At 44.6% G+C, this 22,625-nt stretch overlaps 1 protein-coding gene across 3 annotated transcripts in view; it reads right to left on the minus strand.

Moving 5' to 3' along the window:
* zmiz1a (zinc finger, MIZ-type containing 1a) overlaps positions 1-22,625 on the minus strand; it is a 98,574-nt gene that overhangs the window by 9,391 nt on the left and 66,558 nt on the right. For 2 of the 3 annotated variants that reach the window (XM_062401018.1, XM_062401017.1), the window contains exons 5-7: positions 20,216-20,329; positions 16,261-16,366; positions 549-684 (exon numbers count right to left, since the gene is read on the minus strand). In XM_062401018.1, coding sequence (XP_062257002.1) covers positions 549-684; positions 16,261-16,366; positions 20,216-20,329 — 356 coding nt within the window. Of the gene's footprint in view, positions 1-548; positions 685-10,813; positions 10,933-16,260; positions 16,367-20,215; positions 20,330-22,625 lie in introns of those variants that run through there. The other variant, XM_062401019.1, reaches the window with a different exon arrangement.

Below are 22,625 nucleotides of genomic sequence, written 5' to 3' on the forward strand. Positions count from 1 at the left end.
CTATAGAGAGAAGGCAAACTTCTTGACCACTTTCTTTTTTGATCTATTGCTTTTGTACATGTCTGTAATGTCACATTGGATTTGGATAAAGAAAACCAGTCCAATGCCATTCAGTTGAGGACACATGGCTGCACCTCGGCTCAAAAGTCCTCCCTAACCAATTTTTAAATCCTGGCTCCTCCCCCTGCTGAGGGTCCTAAACAGGCTTTATTTCTTCCTTGTGTCATGTCCAACCATTCAAAACAAACTCATCAAAATCAGTTGAGTAGTTTGGGTAAAATATGCTGGACAATCAACCCAGGGAACTCAGTATTAACTAAATGTAATAATAATAATTTTTAAATAAAAAATAATGTAAATTAAAAGTATAAGATGTGTCAGATGTGTGCTACATTCAGTTGGGAATAAAAGGACATAGCATTATAACTTATAACTTATTATAGTAGAATTTGAGGGATAGTAAAACACGGTGATGATATGATGTTGACTGTAAGAAAAGCACAGTCTCGGCTCAAGTGACAGGAGAAGTGTCGGAGACGCCCACTGACCTGTGCGTGAGGCCGGGCTTCATGCTGCTCATGCTGGGCTGCATGGGGACTTTTCCCTGTGGTTCGTTCTGCCTGTTCTTCTGGTGACGCAGCAGGAGGAGACGACCCAGCTCCTCGCACCACGACGACAGCAGGGCTGCAAGGAAAACACACAGACACACACACATATGCACACGCGTCAGTCTCTTCTCAGCAGAAGCACAAACACACACAAATATGGCCTCCGTGGAACCACACTGTGTAGGTACAGTACGTGCATGTTTAAGTTTCCATGTGCGAATGGTCACATTGAAAACAACATCTCCTGGATAGATTTGGTTCAGTGCAGTAAACGTAATTGTTTATTGTATCCACAGCCATTCAGTGTGAAGTTACTGCTCTAGCCTCAAGGGGGCAGCCTAACTCAACAAACCTACATTGCTTATTTGAGTTTGGATTGCACAACAGCTACAGACCACACCACCTCCTCCTGCAGTGTGAAACTGAAATCTATCACAGAGAGGGACGCACTGAAATGAAGCATGACAGACATACAGACACACAATGATCAGGTTTAATGATAACAAGTGAGGAGCTGTCGTATCCTCACTCTCCTCCTCTCAACACCACCACTTGATTCATCATTACACGTCCTCTCAAATCTCTCAGGACCGTGCAGCCTTCTCATCCTCTCAATAGAGACAAGGGTTTAGATATGTTTTTCTGGTGCTAATGAGGTTCCCGCTTATTTATTTTTACCTCCTCCCCTCCTGTGCCCATCAACTTGTCTTTCTTAAATCAATCAGAGTTCCTCGTCTTATTCAAATAAATCGCCCCGGAGTAGAAAGTTGTTTAGTCAAGTTTCGGTAAAAAAAAAAAAAAAGAAAGGTTATAGTGTTCAGACTTAATTAAATAATTTAAGATGCTATTTCTGGCTTTGTAGACCCAGATACACCAGATTTTTGGAAGCGCTGATATACGCAGGTGTGGGATTTCAGGATGTGGAGTTTATGAAAATGTCAAAAATCTAACACAATGAATGATGAAGATTTACAAAACCACAAACAACAAATGTATGCGAGGAAAAAAAACATGGTTGAAGCACCCCCTCTATAACATGGACAATTTGATATGATATGATATGATGGAGCTAATAATGTCTTCTAATATCTGAGTGACGGTATCCGATCTGACAAGTGTTTTTTTACCAAGCAAGTGGAAGAAAGAACAGGGGGGGGAGGAGTGGGGACGTTTTCCTCTGGAGGGTGGAGAGCGCCAAGCCTCCTAGTTAAAGAGGAATTATTCCACCCTGCCATTACACAGAGCTTATCTCCCCACTAAATCACCACCTCCACACAGAGGGACTGTCTCCTCCACTGGCAACCCACCATTTAGACCTAAAGATCAGCCCTGAGCACAAGTGATGGAGTCAGTCTGAGGGAGAGGGAGGGATGGGAGAGAGAGAGAGAGAAAGAGAAAAGGAAATAGAGAGAGAGAGCGTGTATCAGCGCGGCCACAAGCCACCGAATCTAACAAGCTACCGAGGCAGAAGTCATTCACAATAGATCCTGGTACCCGCTCTGGGTATCGTGCATATTTAGCAAGTTTACTACAGCGTGTGTGACCTTGTTTTCACCCCTGCCAACGCCATCGCACACCCGCAACCACGCCGCCGCGCTGCTCTCACTTCATCTCTTCAGTTCAGTGTGCGTAAATTCTCACACACTGCACACACCCACATTCCTCTCAGTTCGTCTTATGTTTACAGTCGACAACTTAAATACTTTGCTGATTCGTCCTTCTATACTGTTGTTCGTTCTTATGTAGCTTCGCCGATGGAATCCAGCCAACAGAAACATTTAATGCAAAAGCGTGGACTCCATACATGGCCTCGCCTCTCTCATCTCTCCATTTATTCCCGATTCAGTTCACACTGAAGCCTTAAATCGTACACTTTCTACCAAACGCTGTGAGAGCTACCAGGTGGAGACAAGCCAAGGGCAGATGCTCGCTGTTAACCTCCTTGACTTCGCTCCATCTTTACATCAGCGGCTCCCACAGTCACGGAGAAGGTCCGCAATGCTTCCTAAAACTATATGCAGATTGTAGATTATATAGATGAACATGATATGTGACAGTGAGTGGAAAGTATATGAGCCAAATCCAAATTTACAAAATCATAAACTAACTTCCCTTCATGACGAGCAGATTCTCGAAGGGAAATTAGACCTGATCTTCTAATCACATGGGGCAGGATCAATGGCTTTTCTCGTGTCTCTGTGTGCAGTTTAAATGTTAAATGGTGAGATTAGACGGACTTTGCCTAAACACTCCAGGATCAAGTAGCAGCTCATTCTGAAAATGTGTTGACATGAGAGTTTACTGTTGTGTAAGAAAGTAGAAGTGTTGCCCAAAAGGTGCCAGCACTGAGGAGCAGGAGTTGTTGGTGATCTACATCGTTGTGTTTTTCTTCCTGATAACCTACAGTTTGTTTCTCTGTAAATAACATTTGCGTCTTTAAACTTTCACAATTTTTGATGATTTAAGTATAACATATCAATGTCAATATTATTTATATAGCAAATTTAAAACAATTTGGTTGACCAAAGTGCTTCACAAGTATAAGTATAAGTCAACTAAATATATAACATAGGTCTTGTTTATATATCTTCTAAATATAGAAGTCACTTCATAGTAAACTGAGATATGACATTCCTGTTTGGAGACAGTTAAAGTTGTATGAGAAGCTGCTGCTGATCCCGTAGGAATCCACTAACTGACTATGTGTAGCCTAATCTCACCTGTGAACTGGAAGCAGAGGCATTATCATTAGAGGAAAAATTATCTAAATATACAGTTACAGCTCAGGGTGAGTAATGTCTCCAGACTACAGTAACACCGGAGCCTTGTAGTGTGAAGCTGCAGTGTGGTGGTGTTCTGGGCCTCTCGCTAACAAGTGGTCTGCTCCGTCCTCTACCAGCAGAGCGAGGGCAGAACTCACTGTAAGCTGATTTCACGACCTCTCCTGAACCCTGCGTGAGCAGCTCCGTTTCTTAGAAGCGGTGGCTTTTTATGGAGTAATGCCCAGAGACATATGGGCCCTCCTCACTCAGGCTGTATTTACTGCTGTATGGCTGACTGATAGCAGGAGCCCTGGCTCGTTCTCACCTCACCTCCGCCCCTCTGGGAGCAGCAGGGAGGGAGAGTGAGCCATGGTAACAGGCTGCAAGGCCCATTAACTAATGACAGAGTGTGTGTACGAGTCCCCTTTTACAAGGAAACCCCAATGCTAATTGCGATGAACTCTGACAGTGCCGCGTGTGTGCAAGCATCTGTGTGTGTGTGTCTGTGTGGTGCAAGCCTTCTGCTAGCGAGCATATCATTAGCCAGTTAAAGTCGTGACAGATTGCCAACTATCTATTTCCAAATATAATTCAGTTATAGCTGCATGATGGTGAACACACTTTGTTTATTAACACCTGACATGTTTTACATGAGAACGCCCGCACATCCACCACAATGGTGGGTCAAGTTCAGGGAGGTAACTGATAAACCTTTGCAGAACTGCTGTGCCCTTTAGCAAGGCAGTTTAAGCGATACATTTTCAGCAGCAGGTGTGAACCAGTTAAACGAAACGCGTTGTATGACCACATGGAATTTTTTTTACTTTAGCTTTACTCGGAAACTGGTCTAAACCATAGAATGTATAAGTCTCCACTTCCTCCTGCTATCAAGAAATGAAGCCAAAATTTCCAGATTAGTGGGGCCAGTGATGCAAAAACCACTGCAATAAAAAGTTCAATTTAAACGTTCTCCTTTTCTAGCTCACAACATCCTCTGCCTGAAAAAGGGAGCTGGTCTCACCAAGCAAGGAGACGATACGGGAACACAAAGATGGTTATATGCTTTGTGCAATTTATGACAAAACTTAAAAGTCAGTGCTGAACTTTTCACATAGCGTAGAAGTCATCTAGTGTTGTCCTGGGTAACATCATCTCACTTCACGTTGTTGCCATCTAGCAGAGTGACATATCACTGAGGCTCATCTCAGAGCCCTGGCTTGTTGGTGCGGACCTGAGTATGAATCATGAGGGAAAGAGATGGAAAGGATGGAGATACAGGGTTACCACACTCAGATGTTGGTGGGAGACAGGGGCCTGTAAGACACGTTATAGATTCTAATAGTAGCATTTACACCAGAAAGATGGAACGCTACAGTACAAAGATAAAACGAATAGAGGGAATGCACACTGGGGTGGTTTGCATGAAACTCAAAGTTAAAGCCAGGGGAGTTCAAAGAATGGGCACAAAAAAGAACAATGGCAATTTGTGGAGTTTCAGAAAACAGAGAATTAATGAGCTTCCAAGATTTGAAAAATATGGTCTCAAGCACAAAGATGTTTTGAGATACTTGCTATTAAGAGACTTTACATTTGAGATGAGATCAGAACCAGATGCAGCTTCAAATAATGTGATCGTGGATGGAAACGAGCAGAGGGGGTCTCAGCTTTCGAACAAGCCTTCGGAAACAAAGCGCGAGGGAGTCAACGCTCCACATAAAAGCAAAATGAGGAGCAAGAGTTTAGCAAGCAAAGAATGGTCTGAAATGTGTGAGGCACAAATACGTCCACATGTACATCCACGAATCCACCATTATTCTGCTGGAAGAATTGAAAATGTTTTAATAAACACCCCAAATAAAAAGCTGCTGGAGATAGGATTCAACTGGGAAAATGTTAATGCACTTTTTGGGAAAAACCAAACACCTGCCCGGTGATGTATTGTGTTGTAATGAGAGAGGATCTATATTTGACTACGGTTTTACTTGCAGCGAGTACGAAGAACATTACCAGAAAAAAGGATTAGTGTGAATTCTCAGCAGCTACAGTGGCTGGAAATGGTCCATATCATTTTAGTAAAGGAGAAGTTGACATTTCATCTTTCCTTTGAGAACGGATAAAATGAACTAGTAAAAAAATGGAACATGATGAGACATGACACCGACTAAATGAATGGATATCTGAATCGAATCCGTATGAATATTGAAATATCTCCACACAAATACCCATTTTATATGATCTTTTATGTTTGTAGAACTTTTACATTGTTTTGAAAAATGGGTTAAACTTCCTGATTGACAGCTGAGACTGAATCGGGATTGGCCGAGTGTGTGCATTGGCGTGACATCGCCACTGCAGCTCCATCCACTCACTGCCACTGCGCAAACACAGGTACTAAATGAGGTCTTCTGCACAAGATGGCAGTGTTTGTATACTCTGGCTTAATTTCTGGATAGTGGGCAGAAGTGAAGACGCATCGTCCATCTTTGTATACAGTTAATGGCATAATCGGGCTGTTCTGCAATATTCTTGATTCAACACGGGTCACGCCAGGCTCTGATAGACACACGGAGCATGCAGCTCTACTTGAGTTTCGTTGATCATCACACAGACATAGGAGAATAAACTACACGTTCGGAGCATGAACACTGCAGCACTGGACACAGAAGCCTTCTGAGACAATGTGTGGGATGATAAAAAATAGAAGCAAATTACAATAGATATCAAATATGGAGGTGGGTAAAACGCTGGATGGGATATAAAACCCTGTGAAATAAAAAAAAATGTCATGCTTTTTTGCAGAAGTGTAATGGAAGCCATTTAAGCAGTCAATGATATCCCCCATCCTGCCCCCTTTCTGATCAGCAAACTTCTTCCAGGAGAAGAGCATATCAAATGGGCTTTAGTCTCAACAGCTTGGAGGCAGAACAACTAAAACATGCCCTGCAGAGAGACAGCTCGGTGTCAGAAATCACACTCAACCAAAAACAGGCCTTTAAAGTGAGACAGCCTGCAAATTAAAATCTCTTGTTTTGTGTCTTTTTTTAAGAATTCAACTGACTTTTCTAATTTCTCTATAATTTTGTTTTTGTCTTCTCATCTGCGCGGTTTGACAGAATTGCATCCGCATCCTCTGGCAGTGCACCAGACATGAGGACGTAGTGGGAGGATGGGGGGGGATGGATGGAAGGATGCGAAACGGAGGACAGAGGTGGAGATGGAAGGGGAGGGCCGACCCCCTGCCCCTCCTCGTGAGGATGTGTGTGGGACACAAGCCAGAGAGATGGTGCAGCCCAGAAGTTGAGGATATAGCTCTACCTGAGTCACTCTGACATCTCCTGCAGGTGCTGGTTTCTGTGGGGGTTCAAATTGCACATTTTTAAACGGGGCAGAGTTATTGAGAATCAGCATGAACACCAAACATGATGCAGGACGACGGACGGCTCGGTCGGGCTGGAGATGCAGACTCTCGACGCTCTGGGAGGAAATGTGCACATGTGGCCACAAAAGGAACAAACAAGACAACAGACTTAATCTGAATCACTACAGAGATTAACACTTCTTAGCATTGTATTTATAGCAGCTGGAAATGCTCATTCTCAGTAGTCAGATACTCTCAGCTTGTGTGCTGTTATGTAAGGAGTTAGGGACAACAGAGGAAGAGCATTAGGACGCTAAGCTCATTTCCTTTGTATATTATTTAATTGTCCATTTCCAAGACTGGTCTTTTACATTTTCCCAAACTTATTTACTTTGGAAAGCACTTTTAAACCCTTCTTCCTCTGTGCATCACTTAATGACGCATTTTTGGAATCCTGTACATAGTGACATTACCCAGAACTGCAGATTTGCGTCGGGTACATTTGCGATGACAGGAGTTACAGCACCGACCTATGGATTTGACCTACTTCCCAGCTCGAGTCTGAATTTCAGGTGGCCGATGAGTCAATGCGCCCTGCTTACAAAGCTAAGCCTGCACCGGTCACGACCTTCCATATCTGTATCACAACGCTCACAATGATCCTACATACGATCACACACCCATGATACACATCTTAGTCACACAGCAAATATGCACAGCTGCGTTTTAATGCATGTAAAGGTAAACAGGAAAACACACAAAAGGTTTGTGGACACAAGCATGTGTGGGGATAAAAAGAAGAAGCAGTCATAAATAAGGACACTGAGGTCTGTGTCAGCAAGTAAACAAACAAGTCTGCGCCTCAGCTTTGTGAAGATGTGCTTATACAGTAAAACACTTCACACGACGGTAAAGGGAGAACACCGGAGAATGGCGAGCTGTGAATGAACTGCCCTTATCAGTGCGCAGCTCCGCGCCACTTCAGGGGGACTAGTAAATATCACATAGCCTAATTATAACCAGACACGCTATTTGTCTCAACTTCCACAATGTCTCTTTTATCTCGCACTGTCGTTCCGTCAATGAAATCACCAGGGTGAAAAACATAATCAAGAATTCAGAGGGGTTTAGGAAATATGATTTCCTGGAGGGAGTTTTTATTTCATGATACAAAGACAGCGGTTAAAAAGTGATGAAACTCTGGCTGTGGTTCAGGTGATTTAGAGAAAAGGAATAATTTCTAGAGGAGAGGCCACGAGAAGATGTCAAAACATCATGACTGACGTGCGGAATAGACATGGAAGCGATTAACAAGGCCAAACACTTTTTACCAGTGTTTTCTAAAACACATCCTGTATCGCCCGGGGCGCTGGGAGCTCCACCCTCACTGCTAACAATACTTGACATCAGTTTGTCCACAGAGAAATCCCTCTCTCAATTCTCAAAGTGGCAAATCTAACACAGCTTCACTCGAACACTCGCTCTCAGTGGGAGAAGGGAAGGATGTCAAGCATGGCAATGATTCACAGCAAAAAAGATAAAAAAAAGCAGAAACAAAGTGCAGAAATTGACGCACGCCACACACGTACAGTTCAGATTCAAATGTCATGAATGAGTCACTGAACGGCCTGATGGGAAGTACTCCGAGTGAAGTCACAGGAGGTCACCGAACTGTGTAGAGTAGGCGATACAAAAGAGAGTTGGGAGCCAGAGAGAAAGGAGGAAGGTTAGAGCGGCTGCGTGTGGCTGTGAGATTGAGGATGCAGATGGTTGGCCGGTTAACACCCTGCTCAGGCGAACAGGAAGTGCTGCAGCTCGCTGGAAGTCGTGTTCTTCTGTAGTATTTTATAGGTCAATGGAAGTTGCTGTTATTGTTTGCTGATACACTTGCTAATGAAGTTGTCGGTTTTTAAGGTTAGATTAAACACTGATTGAGTAGCCTGCGGTACGACGTGGCTTTTATTGCCCGAGTGCCCTTTATTCACCCAAGTGAAGGAAGTGTTGTTTCCCTTTATGAGGCACCTTTGATAATAAGAGGTAGATTTGATTCGTTGAACAAAACAACAGGGAGGCCCGTCTGTGCACTGATCTAACTGCATTGTCCTTCCATGAAAACACTCCCCCATCCTCCCCAGTTCATCTCCTCTAATGAGTGAGACAGGCAGACAGGTCAACAACTTAAAAAAGAATCCACACTGGAAAAGTGGGTCATCTTCTCCAGACGTACAGATCTTACTGCACATTCACGTGCACTCTGAACAGCTACACGGATTCATGCTCCTCTAGACGTCTTAAACTGGAGGAAGTTGAAGAATGTAGAATGCTGCCTCAGCACCAGCTTCACTCAACGACAACAGTGGAAATGAGTTTGCAAGTCATCATGGGGTTTGCATATTTCCATAATGTCAACGAAACTAAATGCAATCTGGCAAAACCAGTTTGGTTCTTCGTCCTTTGTGGGAGCTAAAGAGTCATTTCACATTGCTTTAAGAATTCACCCCTCAAAATAACTAAAAACTCAAAGTTAACTATTTCAATGCCTGGTATGACCAGAGACTGATCGATGTAGTGGTTGTCCAATTATATTAGTAGTTGCCTTTCACAGACATATCGTTGTCAGCTTTATGTTAACAGATATATGCCGATTAGAAAACTTTTATTTTTCAGAATGAACAATGCATTTAAAAAAAATATATATTTGTTTATATTTGATTCATAGCTGTTTAAGATCAAGTTTATTGTTAAAAATGTAAAAGAAATATGATAACAATATTCTATAACAATTTAGTATAATATAATATATATCGGTGGAGGCTTGTGCACATTGCACACAGACGAAAAACCCTCCTCAAAATAAGCCTATGAGAGAACAGCATGTAGGTCAACGTGTGGTCAGCTGATCTGAGCTGATCCTGTTGTGAGTGAGTGGTCAGTGGCCGTAGCAAACCAGACAGCACAGAAACCCATGTGGCCTAAATTACAGTTTAAACCAACAGATATTAATGACACAGTTAAAGTGAACAGATCTGAATTTAGAGTTTTTACTATTTATACAGGAAACTGTTTACTGTAACATCATAGACCTGAATTAACTGTTGGGTTGAGCTTTGTTTACCCCTGATTTTGCCCCATGCATTATTACACACTCAAATATCAGAGATAAACAAACGGAAAACACACACGTCATCAACTGACATTGATTTACAGAAGACCAACTCAAACCTTCACCAGGTATATGACTTGCCATCAAACAACCTAAACCTAAAACCATAACTCTAAACCATCCTTAACCTAGTCTTAATCTAAACCTAACTTCACCCCAACCTCAAAACATGTCTTCACCTTAAAATGTGATGATTTATATTATGGTGTCTTGTTTTTTGGCCCCATTATGGAGACAATCACCCATAAACTGACTGTGGCAACAAGATTTGTCCCCATAACAGTTGAAATACTTAGACCACACAAACTCACACACTCTCACTGATACTTACCCAGAGCCAAGCAAAGTCCCTGCACATCTCATCTCATTCCCTTCATAGTGCAGAGAAAAGACTCAAGTGTCACAAATGCTCCTGTTCCCGCAGAGGCCGCCGGCAACTCCTGAAGCTTTCCCTGCTTCCAAGGCTCCTGCCTGCACCTTATCACTCTCACTCCACGTATCCCTTACTTCGCCACTCTTCTTTCTCCCTCACTTCCTCTCCCCTCTCCCGTCTTTCTCTCCCTTTCCCTTTTGCTCACTCTCATCCTCCTCCCTTTGCTCTCTGATCTGTCTTTTCCCCCTGTCCAGCGTCTGCACAATGCACATCAATTATTCAGAGGCAGTCTCCCGGTTTCTCCGGCTTATCCAATCAGAGCAGGGGCTCCGCACTAATGGGCTCCTGCTGTACCTGCTACCGGCTCCAACACACTCTCGAGACAGCGGGGGGGTTGGGTGGGAGGGAGGGAAAGAGAAATAGACAGAGGGAGCGGAGGAGACAGCCAAGGAGGAGGCAGAATGAGGGGGAAGAGATAAAGACAGCGAGCTGACGCAGACAAACAGGAGCAGAGATATAGAGAGGGCAAGATATTCCAATGCTTCTCACCTCAGCTGTGAGGTGCTGGTATTGATGGGTTCATCTTAGGCTGTCTAGCGCTCCATTGCCCTGTTTTCTCTGAGCTGTGAGACAGTGTAACACACATTCACACATGCATAATCCGGCAACGCAACTGCCATTTGTCAGGGAGGGCAGAAAAAAACAATTGAGGCAGAGAAAAAAAAAAAAGAAAGAAGGTCTGACAACTTGCACAAATGGGTGGAGCTTGATGCGCTACATGCAGGCTGACTGGAAGCCGTTGCATGAGAGAGGAAGTGGGAGAAGAACGTAAAGATCACTTTTTCTGACGAAGTTAGATAAGTTATCAGCCTCAGTGGGCGAGGGGGGTTTCCTCACGGCAGGACATCTAACCTGACAACGTCTCCCCCGTCTTCATCAGAGGCCACTTTGTAAAATCTAATTAACAAGACACACCAGAGACGAGCAGAATATTTGAGTGCAGCTGAATTAAAGAGGAGACAGATTGAGGGTGAATCTGAGTTCATCCTCTCTTCGCCTGCCTTTAACCCAACGAGAAGAAAAAGACAACGTGGGGAGAGCTGTCATATTTCTTTCCATCCTCACCCAAATGTTGAGCTGTAGCAGAAGAGTGGGGGGGGAAGCTCACTGGCCTTGTGACAGCAGAAAAGGGGGGAAGCTGCCGTTGAGTGACAACGCTCAGTCACCGACAGCTTCACAAATATCCCACGCATATTTCAAACAGACACAACAGAGGCATTGTTGGGCAGGGAGAGAACATGAAAAGGGTGTGTCAGAAAGCCCCTGTGGGGAGGATGGGGGGAGGGCGACGGTGGTTGAGTCCTGAGGTGTGGGTTGCCAGATCAGTCAACCCCTGAACAAAAGCAGGATTTAAAATCATTTGCTCACCCACTTTTGACGAGAACAAAGTCTTGTGTGTTTGGAGAACAACTGCACCGCCGCCTCAGCTGGGATATCAGCGCGAAATGAATTTACTTGCAACTGTGCAAACCAAACCAATTAAGTAGCGCATGATAAAGGACCCAATCAGCCAGAGACGTGCAGTGATCCTAATAAGCATCTCCCCCATGAGCTTTATTTCTACAAACTTAGTAGTGAACTACTAAGTTTGGAAGGGGGGGGGGGGTTGCAAAGGGGTTTCATCATCTAACTCAAACCACTGGAGAGTGTCAGAGGAGAGGCCTGCCTTCTAAAAATAAACCCCTGCTTCCTGTTAATAATTCAGCATGCCGCTCTTACTCAGCAGTAATTAAATATAAAAGACTGTAAGGTTGATTGGGTCAGTATCAAAAAAAAGGATTGCCATACTCTTTCCTCTGGTTCTACACACGCAGCTCAAAGATGGTAGCAGGAGATGGGGGTGAGAAAATCAATCAGGGGAAAGTAAACTGAGACAGATAAGTGGACGACATGTCAGACTGTTGTAGGCCAGAGAAACGAGAGCGAGAGAGAGAGAGTGTGTGTCTGTGTGTGTGTGTGTGTGTGTGTGTGTGTGTGTGTGTGTGTGTGTGTGTGTGTGTGTGTGTGTGTGTGTGTGTGTACAGGCACTAATACACTGCAGAGTCTACACATGGTCTAATGGGAGCTCTTATTTGCAGTTGTTCATTCACTTGCACTGCTCCCTGAATTATGAGAGTTGTGGGTTGGTGAGGTACTTTTCGTGAGCTGTGTGAGAGTGTGTATGTGTGTGGGTGGGTTTGTGTGTGCCTGTACTTGTATTTGCTACCTCTTTAGGAACCTTTCCAGCATATATACTGATTTAAGGCAGGACCAGTAGACCTACTGGGGACCAATGATCGGCCCTAATGACCAAAACTTAATTTAGGTTCAAAACTCTGGTTTAGATTAAGTCCACAGAATATCAATGCAAGTCAATGTAATGTAATGAAGTCATGGAGACCCAACTGTGTGAGTGTGTGTGTGTTTTACAGCACACAGGGTGAGTTACAGCCACACCCTGGAAGTTTTCTGTCATTGTTGACACAGCAGTGTGACTGTTTTCCCATATTTGAAACACTAGTTTACACTGTGAGTGAACTTTGATGACTGAGTGCTGACAATTCTGGCATGACTATTTCTCTTTTGATGAAAGTGTGTGTTTGTGTCAGGGGGGAATTTACCAACCATCCAGAGCAAAGTTTATGTCGTTCAATCATATTTCCCAAATTGTTTTTCAACTGAAAAGTAAGAAACTGCTCTTACGTACGAAAAACACCACAACACAATTAGCACTTGTGCAGATAAAAATCGTACCCGCTTTTTGAAACCACAACAACTATTCATTACTGCAGCTTTACCTTCGGTATGAATTCCAAAGACATGTCATGCCAGCTTACATTGCGGAATAATTATTTCTCTGAGTGAGACGACAGGAACAACAAGCTGCAACCTGCGTCTGACTTAAAACATTACAGTCGGTTTCTTAGAAAAGAGCGCTCGTTGCCAAGAGGTGGTTACCTCTCACACAGAGTGCGTCGAGTCGTGTTGAAACACAATACACGTTTTCTCTGCTGAGATTCACTTTCATTTAATTAAAATGTGAAAAAAATAGGGCACGTCAACACGTAGAGGAGGTGAGAAAGAAGTGGACAAGTTGTCAATGATCATTTTGTGGGTTTATACTCGGAGACAGCAAGCTGATGGCAGATTCACTGAGGAAGGAAACTGTAAAACCCTCTGCAGATTATGCGGCTAATCTGATTTGGTGTCTGATGAGCACAGTAGCCAGAGAACTCAGAGTCTATCAGTGTTGTGTGTTTGTGGGGCAGCGGCACACCTATTATCTAGTGAACCTCTCGCCGAGGAAAAGATAAAACTCTAAGAAGATTCATTAACGGGCAGATAGATTTTTAAACCTGGTATTTGAAAGAGAAGCTACACATAATTCCATTATCAGGAATATGCTCTAGAGTAAACTAAACATAAGGTTGTAAGTGTTCTAACAGCATTACTTCTGTGTATCCTCCCTGGCTCGGAGAGTTAACAGTGCTAATGCTAGTTCGCCTAACAGCAGTTAAGTCTCTTCACTAGCTGATTCCAGATTAGAGAGGCACACTAATCCTCCAGGCCTCACTGCAGGGTCACAATCTCCAGACAGCTCATCAGCAGCGGCCTGCTGTTGCTGAAAATCTCCACACTTCACTCAACGGGTCTCACAGGACGGCAGCAGGCACTTTTGGAACAGGAGGAGTGCAAGTGTGGGCAGCTGCGGGTGGTCATGGGTTCTCGTTCTTTCAAAAAAAAATCATAAATACAACATTTAGCTTTAGATGTTATGTGGGAAATTTAACTTCAATGTACGTCTGTTTATTCTCTAGGAGTTTCTTTGGGGCCTTCAGAAAGTAAAAAAGGAAATCTAAATGTACTCATGTTCAACATATTCACCAATGGGTCACACATTCGTCATTTGCAACCTACTACAGGTTGAGAGGATTTTGTAGTCGTAGTAAAACACCGTCAACTTAATTTCCCAACAACTCAGGTCAACAAACTTTTCTTGAAATGATGCTCTGAAAGAATGCGTCAGCCTGATTGATCCGTAGATTTAAAAAGCCTGCCTCTTCCCCCCGAGGAGCCTGCAGAGAGCATCCCAGACTCCTCGGCCCTTATCTGGGCTCTCAGGTGTCAGATTTGCGGCCCTCTGTCGCCGCGCAGGCTGTCAGCAGATTGTGCTGCGGCTGCACTATTAAGACACGCATTCATTCGTGCACACACATCTACAGGGAAGATACACGAACATGAGCATACGGGCGGAGATAACCGAGAAGTAAAGGCTTCTCTGTTGCTCTGCATTCGTATGAGCGTCTAGAGTTCAAGTGTGCATCACGTCTCCTCTGTCGCCCTCACGTCTGCTGCCTCAGACAGACGTCCTTGCAGGGGAAGTAAGACGGATGCTCGACGAGCGAGACCCACCCCGAGTCACATCTGCCTCCCACCCCGACAGCCTTTCTCATTTGATGACTGCCCACATCATATGCCCCCACCCTCCCTCCCTCCCTCCCTCCCTCCCTCCCTCGACTCCAACATGCATAATTACACCACATTTCCCATTTGTCCACGGCGCGTAAACAGCTCTTCCTTGAAACCCAGTTCTGTCTTCTATTAGATCCCAGAACCATCAGCGGGCCCTGCAGATGATTCTGACTGTCAGCCGGGCCCAGACGGCCAGCCAGCACGAGCCATGCCTGGACAACAATCACATTATCCCAACACAGGAACAGAGACAGAGAGAGAAATACAGCAATCAATATTCTACACTGACGTCTGTCTGCCCACTTAAGTTCCTCCCAACAAGACACTTCCCACCGCGACTGAAAGAGGATACACGGTTCAAGCAAACGTCCACATCATAGGAGCATATGAGCAGAAGAAAGTGATATATTTCTGCCGTCTGTATATTCAGTTGCATCACCCTGCAGCTCATATGAGGAATTATGGGATAATATTTCTGAACCGTTTCTGTCAGCGCTGTCACTGCTCTTCCCGTTATGAAAAACTGACACGTCCGCCATGTCGGAGAAAAAAAAGAAAATCAGACTGGAATCAAAATGTTTGCCTCTCGCTGCATCCACTTATGTAACTGCCAAACAAAAGGTTTATCTGTGGCCTGACGGGATGCTACGGCTTTGTCGGGGCAGAGTGAGAGGTCCACTACATGTCAGCAACACCTCTCCAGCCATCCATCTCTCTCGGTCTCTCGCTTCCTCTCTGCCACCTCTGCACGATTCACTATGACAAATGCACGAGAACAGCCCCCCCCCCCCCCCCCCCCCCCCCGCAGGACTGCGTGAGGCAGGAAGAAGAGGTATGGATCCAGAGAGGGGATTGGATTTGATAGATAAATGTACGAGGACTACATAAGGGCTCGCTCTCTCTCTTGTTTTTGTAAGTCCATGTAGTCTGCAGTATGTGGGTTTGTGCCGGGAGACTGTCGAGCAGACTGGTTTTGTGAGGCTACCACCCAGACAGCTCATCTCAATAGCACATTAATGTTTAATGGGGACTAAAAATATCTGACATTATAATGCTCTATGGGCTTTCTGCGTGATGTCTGTGGCTGCAGCCATTTGTAGAAATCGAACATTTCCAAGCCACACATTCAAGAAAACATTAACAGACACTTGACACTGAACAAAGCAATTTGCAAATGAAGTTGTGAGTGAGTTTAATTATGAGATTCATTGCCAATACCAAGATCCCAACATTGCTTAAAACATAATAAGCAGCTTCAATGTGCAGTCACATCCTAAACAGAGTCACAGCATGGCAAACCTCCTTGACCTGATTGTGACCTCACGCCACACAGTGATGCGTTTTAATTCTGCTGAATGAAAAAGTGAGTAATTGAAGCATGAGGAACAATGGGGCTTCGTGTTGTCTGGCAAGTCAATAGCGGTGAATGGGATGATGTACGAGCATGCATCTGCTGCCATGTCAGTTAAACAACAGCGTCTTACCTGCAGATTTGGGGGTGAATTTGTCCCTGTTGGCGGCGCACACAGCCAGCAACCTGTAGCCCAAGTCCAAGTCGTAGCCCTGCTGCGCAGCAACGCGACTCACCACCTGGGAAAGGAACGGCAGATCATGAGAATCGCTGCTGTCCTTCCGGCTCTAATCAGTTCAGCATTATGCAAAGTGTCTTTAATCATTGCATCATTTTAATTACAGCATTATGAGCACAAGGTTAAAGCAGTTGCAGCTCTTTTTGAAGTTAAGGGAGGGAGTTTATCTTTAGTACATTCACATCGTGCAAATTATAAATGAGAGATTAACTGTCAGTTATATTCCTTGTTTATAGATCCGCTGAGGATTTTCTGGGTCAATTGTTTTGTCTATAAGTGAAAGAATTACTCAGAGCCAAAGGTGTTGTTGAGGACTTGCTTGTTAGATTTGATAAAGTTGCTGAATTCAGTTAATTCTAATATAAGATAAAACAAAACAAAAACTAGAAAAGCACTCAGACGAGCGAATATGTAGGCTGCTGCAAGCGGCACCAGATTTCACACTCGTGAATAATATTTCCCTAAATTTGCCTGATTTTGTTCATGTAGATCCTTGAATTATTCCCTAGGAAACCTGTGAAAATGGAATTTTAAGGAAGGAGATGACAAGATTCCTGGATCTATGCCAAAATGGAATGGGGTCATCCTTTAATTGTCCTACCTCCTCCCACAGAGTTATGTTAGTTTTTGTGTAATGCAGCTAAATAACAAACAAACACCAATGAAAACATAACCTCCTTGGCACAGGTGAAAAAAACAATCAAATATAAGAAGTCGAAACGTGACACAATGAATGAAGTTATTTATAATTTCTCAATCAATATTTGCACGTGATATTCCACAATTGGCTTCAGTTTCTCCTGCAGCCCTCAGAGGATAAGCAGTACAGATAATGGGTGGATGACTTTCTTATGCAATATCATAAAATATTGATCTATCAATTGAAGAATAAATGCTAAATAAACAGTAAGCCATAGTTAAGGCATCGAAGTCCTTTCACTATCTTAACTGTGTTAATATTCTGAGCCACTGCTATCACAAAACTTCATTTATCTTCAGACAGACACACACACACAGACACACACACACACACTCAGTATTCACTCACACACCCATACACACAGTCATAGTGAGATTAATATGGAGTCTGTAGTCTGGAGCGCTCCACTGATCCACAGTCAGGACGACTCTGATGACTGCATCAACCTCCAAGAGAGGTGAGCGAGCCAAACCACAGTCGCTCTGCAGAAAGAGCAGAGCCCCCGAAAGGTTATCCTCAAACACGCCCTGCTGTGGCCCCGGAGTGAACAGACTTTGTCTCCTCACCAAAAGGTTGTCGGTTCAATTACACTTGCAGACCATGTAAGTGTGGGAATAGCTACAGGGCTAATGTCATCTACTGCTAAACTGACCTGAAACTGTGTGAGTGTGTAGGGAAGGCAGGAGGAGAAGAAGAAGAGTTTTCTCCTTTGCATTCCAGTTAACTTGAGAAGGAGCAGTCCCCAGCTGTGAGACTTTAATGAGGCTTTTTGTGTTAATGACTTCAAAAAGGAGGCTGAACGTTTTACGGGATGTAAAGCAGGAGCTGTGGACTTTAAGGGATATGTTGTAGGGAGACTGACTGATGTTAGACAGGACTGGGAAGACAGGGGTAAATCATTGCAAGGAGGGAAACCCCTCTGCTTTTATCTGCTAACAGATGACATCTCCTCTGCTCTCGCTGACCTAAAACACACATTAGCGTTAACAAGGTCAGCCAGGGTGGCTTTTAGAGAGTCGGCAAAACAGCGAGAGCGATAACGTGCCTCTGTCAAAGGTAATATAGCTGCTAGAGCGCGGAAAGAAAAACTATGGTAAATACACTAATAAATAGGGTTTATTTTGATCAACAGATGGTGGTATAAAACTCTACAGTTCCAGCCAATCACATTGTATTTATTTGATTGCAAAGGATGTCATTCCAGGGATTAATTAATTAATTTACCCTGTTATGCAAACAATGAGGATTCTGACAAATGCTTAAATCGTGCTGTTGGCGATCGTTTAATTCCTGCGTGACTGAGTCTGCCCGACAGTTGGTGTGAGGCAGACAGCCAGCAACAGAGGCTAACATAGATTCAACATGGATTTGACAGTGTTTCACCTCATAAGCTTTTTTATTTCTCAACTTAATCTCCCTCTGAGGATGGGCATCCAGGCCCATATTGCCGTCAATATTAAACTCAGCGCTGCGAGAGATGCTGAGGAGTTAGGGTTAGGGTTACTGGGCCATTCACATTCTCGTTTGTTTGCTTAAGTAGAGAGAAAAAGCAGCAGTTTTGTCGATTTATTTCTGCTTGGTGGTTGAATTGGCTCTATGTGAAAGACAGACAGCCCCTGGTGAGTTACGTGGGTGATTCTTCTAGAAAACTGTGGGACGGGAGACAGACATAATGCGGATGTCTGCGTGCACTGACATCACCCACACTCTATATACAGGATGCATGAAGAAAGAAGAAAAACCCTCAGAGTGCCAAGCAGGCAGAGCTAATACTAGAGCACTGACAGCTTAGTTTAGTGGTTCTTAAACTGGGGGGGTGCATCCAGACGCTACAGGAGGTGGGGGGGGCATGAATGACAAAGGGGGAAATGGCAAATAAACCATTAAAGCGTTTGCTGACGCTGTTGAGCCTTTTTTTTTAATGTCTATTAATATGCCATTGGATCTGTTTTTATTATTTGCTGAGCTTATCGTTAATATGATAACATGTTCGGAGGAGGAGACGTGAGCTTTCAGCTTCCAAAGGGGGGCGGGGGGGCTCAGTTATGTCATCTTTTCTTAGCTCTGGAGCCGATACTCCACAAGGGACTGAAGAATGACCTCCTCCTGTTCAACATGCCAGAGGGAACAGACGTCTCCATATGAGAACCGCTTTTAGTTTCCCTCCGCTTTGACAAATCTCGTGGGGCTGCGATTCCAAAAGATGCACGGTCATGTTTTAATTTCACAAGCAAGTTAACAAAATCCTTGCGAGAATGGACTTGTTGCACATCCCTGTAATTCTCCGTAGATAAGAAGCTGCTCCCTCTCAGAGTCTGATGAAACAATTTGGCTGATAGAGGCGGCCCCATGCTGAGAGGGAGCTCAGTGGTGGGCCCCATTGTATAGCTCTTCATCATCCTTTAAGAGGCTTTTATTGTGATTTACACATTAATGAGCATTTATTTGTTTGCTCACGCTACTACCTCGGCTTGGGACAATGTTGCTTCAGTGTTTCAGAGACTGATCTCAGCGATAAGCACTTGGAAGTTGCAGTGCTCTGCTCCAAAGAAAGCCTTGTGTGATTCTGTGTGTGAATGTGTGTGTGTGTGTGTGTGTGTGTGTTTGTCACACCTGGTGCAGGCCAGCTCTCTGGCCCTGTGTCCGGATCGATGCGTGGTAAGTGGTGAACTGAAAGACGTTAGCCAGAGGTGACTAGCTACCAGAGGTCTTGTGCAAGCCTCTTGTTCAGTTTGTGTGTGTGTGTGTGTGTGTGTGTGTGTGTGTGTAAAGCATAAAGTGTAGAGAAGCAGTGGGCGACAAGGACTTTAACCTGTGTCAGTGGCCCCTTACGGCCTGAGGAGCTGCCTTAAATAAACCTGGTGCTTCCCTATACCCTGCTACTAGAGAGAGGGAAAAGGCATCAAATAAATGCTGAATGTCTATTTAAATATGACATGAATCTTGTTTAGGCTATTGCACATTACACATATTCTGTGATAACCTACAGTATCCTAAAAGGAGGCCAAACGCTTAAGAAGTGGACAAACACGCCCATCATTTTCCCCCTGTGTTTTCCAAAGTATCCAAATCTAATTATTGTTTTGCTCCGGCCCCTTAAAAAGTACCTGAAAAAAAAAAAAAAAAAAAACATAATTGATGTTTGCGTACCGTCAGACATCCCATGAGACTTTGCTCGAAAGGTCGCTGGAAGGCCCGGGGATCTCCACACCAGTCGAGCAGCTCTGTGGCCGCCGAGTGGAAGTTGGCCGGGTTCTGTAAGTGCTGTGCAAACGCAGAGAAACAGAAACTGCCATTAGAAACAATGGGAAATAATGAGGTTTTTTTTTTTCTTCACATTCAGTACAAATTGGAAAAACACTGAAACCAAATAGTTTTGCAGCCTCGCGCTCTCCCACCAAACTGCCTTGATTTAATGCCTTGTGTTTCGGCACAACCCTGTGAGGGCCTTGACTCCTTCCCATGTACGCCCACTCCGAGCTCTGCTGCTTTGTGGGAAGAAGATCACACCCATATCAACAATGATGCCAGTGTTTCTTGTTAATCTCTCTTGGCAAACCCCGGCCCTCACCCCCACGACCCACACGGCAACCGAATCTTTCCCTCCAATCCTCCTCCTCCCTCTTCCCCTCATTCACTGCCTGTTTGCAGAAAGTAACAGAGCGGCGGCTCCAGAGGTCCACTGGCTGTGCACAAAGAAAACAACCTTGGTCCTGGCAGCAATGTGTGCAGACTCAATACGTGCCGTTGGTGTGTTGTCTAATCTCTTTCAGCCTCTGTGTCTGTCTCTCTCGCTTGTTCACTGAGGCCTGAAACAGTTGAGTCTTTTCTTCCCAGTGTTTGAAGGCTACTCAAGCTGGCAGGACACAATAAGTGGTTTTAAAATTGGGCTCCTTTTCTTCGCAGCTCAGGAGGTTAATAGCTCTGAAATGGCGCAGAGCTGCAGCTCGATCAGTCGGCGAGACTGAGTCCACTTGAAAGCATTTATTATTCTCATCTGGAGCTGAAGCATCTTGTTTTGTGTGTCATTGCGGAGAAGGTAGAGCTATTGTCTTTAGGGGGCAGCAGAGGTGAGTGTTTTAAAAGGGGCTGCTTTTCGTCGGCTTGTGACAAAAGGGGCTCGTCGGTGCGAACAGAGCTCTTCTCCTCAGGCCTGGTACCCGCCCACAGAGAAAATCTCTGAGAGGCTCCAATGATATCATGAGCGTCAAGAGAGGCCTCGAGTGACTCATCTTTTGTGAAGTGAAGATTAGCCATTATGGAGTTAGCCGGAGACTCTCGCAGGGGCTCTGACTGGTGATGAAGACAAGCAGGGAGAGTAAGAGAAAGTGAGAGATGCTCTTGTTGAGCGAGAGGGAGGAGAGGAGCCTGTTCTAGATGAGTGATATAATCTGGCATCATTGCTGCTTGATGGGAGGCGTATCACCCTCCAGCACGAGAGGAATCAGAACTAGCACAGCAGGGGCTGTCTGTCTACATCTGAACTCACAGCTACTCCTGCCGCAGCGCTGGCCACCGACTCTGCCTGACAACCTCGACTCTGATGTGTGTATGTGTGTGAGAGGGGGGGGCAGCTCTGTTGATTTTTGGGAGGATGGAGCCTGAGCTGTTCTTGTTGTTGTTGCTGTTCAGGGTTGGATGAGGACAAGAACAGGGAACATGGAGGGTGGGAGAAGACTCGGCAGCAGCAGCAGCAGCAGTGATGGGGTTTCAGCAGACAAAGAGCCAGACGTCTGACAGACTATCCTCTGTGAGATGATGGACCTACTTACCCCCTCCCTTTCTCTCAGAGCAGCCAAGGATAGGCCGCTCAGTTACTACCTGGCTGCGTGAATAACAGCAGAACACCTGGCTCCCTGCCAGTGGCTTTCCCAACACCAAAACAACACCCTGCTGGCATAGCCGCCACGAGCACCGAGCAAGCAGACTGACTCGGTTGCTTTGAAGTCTGCTTTACTAGAAGCTCTATTACAGCCTGAGCCGAGAAGTATATAAACCAATCTACAATTAGTGCGTTTATTGAGCTAGATGTGTTAACTCTGGCTTTTAAGGGCTCATCAGTGACGCCTGAGACAGTTAATGAGGAGGCTTCGAGGAGAGAGAAGCGTAGAATTGAATAGCTGACATTTTTGAAATATAACTATGCAAGATTTTGATGTGTAGCACTTTCCTTTGTGCAATCAAAGTAAGAAACGGAGGCAAAGGAGCTGCTTTAGATAAAGGTTAATATATAAGATGCCCAGGAGTTCAGGTGGGAGTGGGGTGGGGATTTAAGAGAAGGTACAGAAGAAAAAGGGATGTGTCACCTTATAATCGTCGGCTCAAAGCCTCAACATTCCCAGTACGACACGGTGTCATATGGATGTTAAGCGATATTAAGGATCACACCCACGTAGCATAAACAAATAAGCCCACAGTCAGCCAGCCAGCCAACCAGCCGGTGAGTTTTCATATACTATTAATCACAGGCAGAGGCAGTAGCCTTGGGTGATGTTCGTCTGTCTGACTGACGGTGCCTCTCGTTCTGTATCTCGACTGCGAGGAGCCTCTCTCCTGAAAG

The sequence above is a fragment of the Platichthys flesus genome, chromosome 12 (assembly GCF_949316205.1).
Source record: "Platichthys flesus chromosome 12, fPlaFle2.1, whole genome shotgun sequence".
Taxonomy (NCBI): Eukaryota; Metazoa; Chordata; class Actinopteri; order Pleuronectiformes; family Pleuronectidae; genus Platichthys; species Platichthys flesus.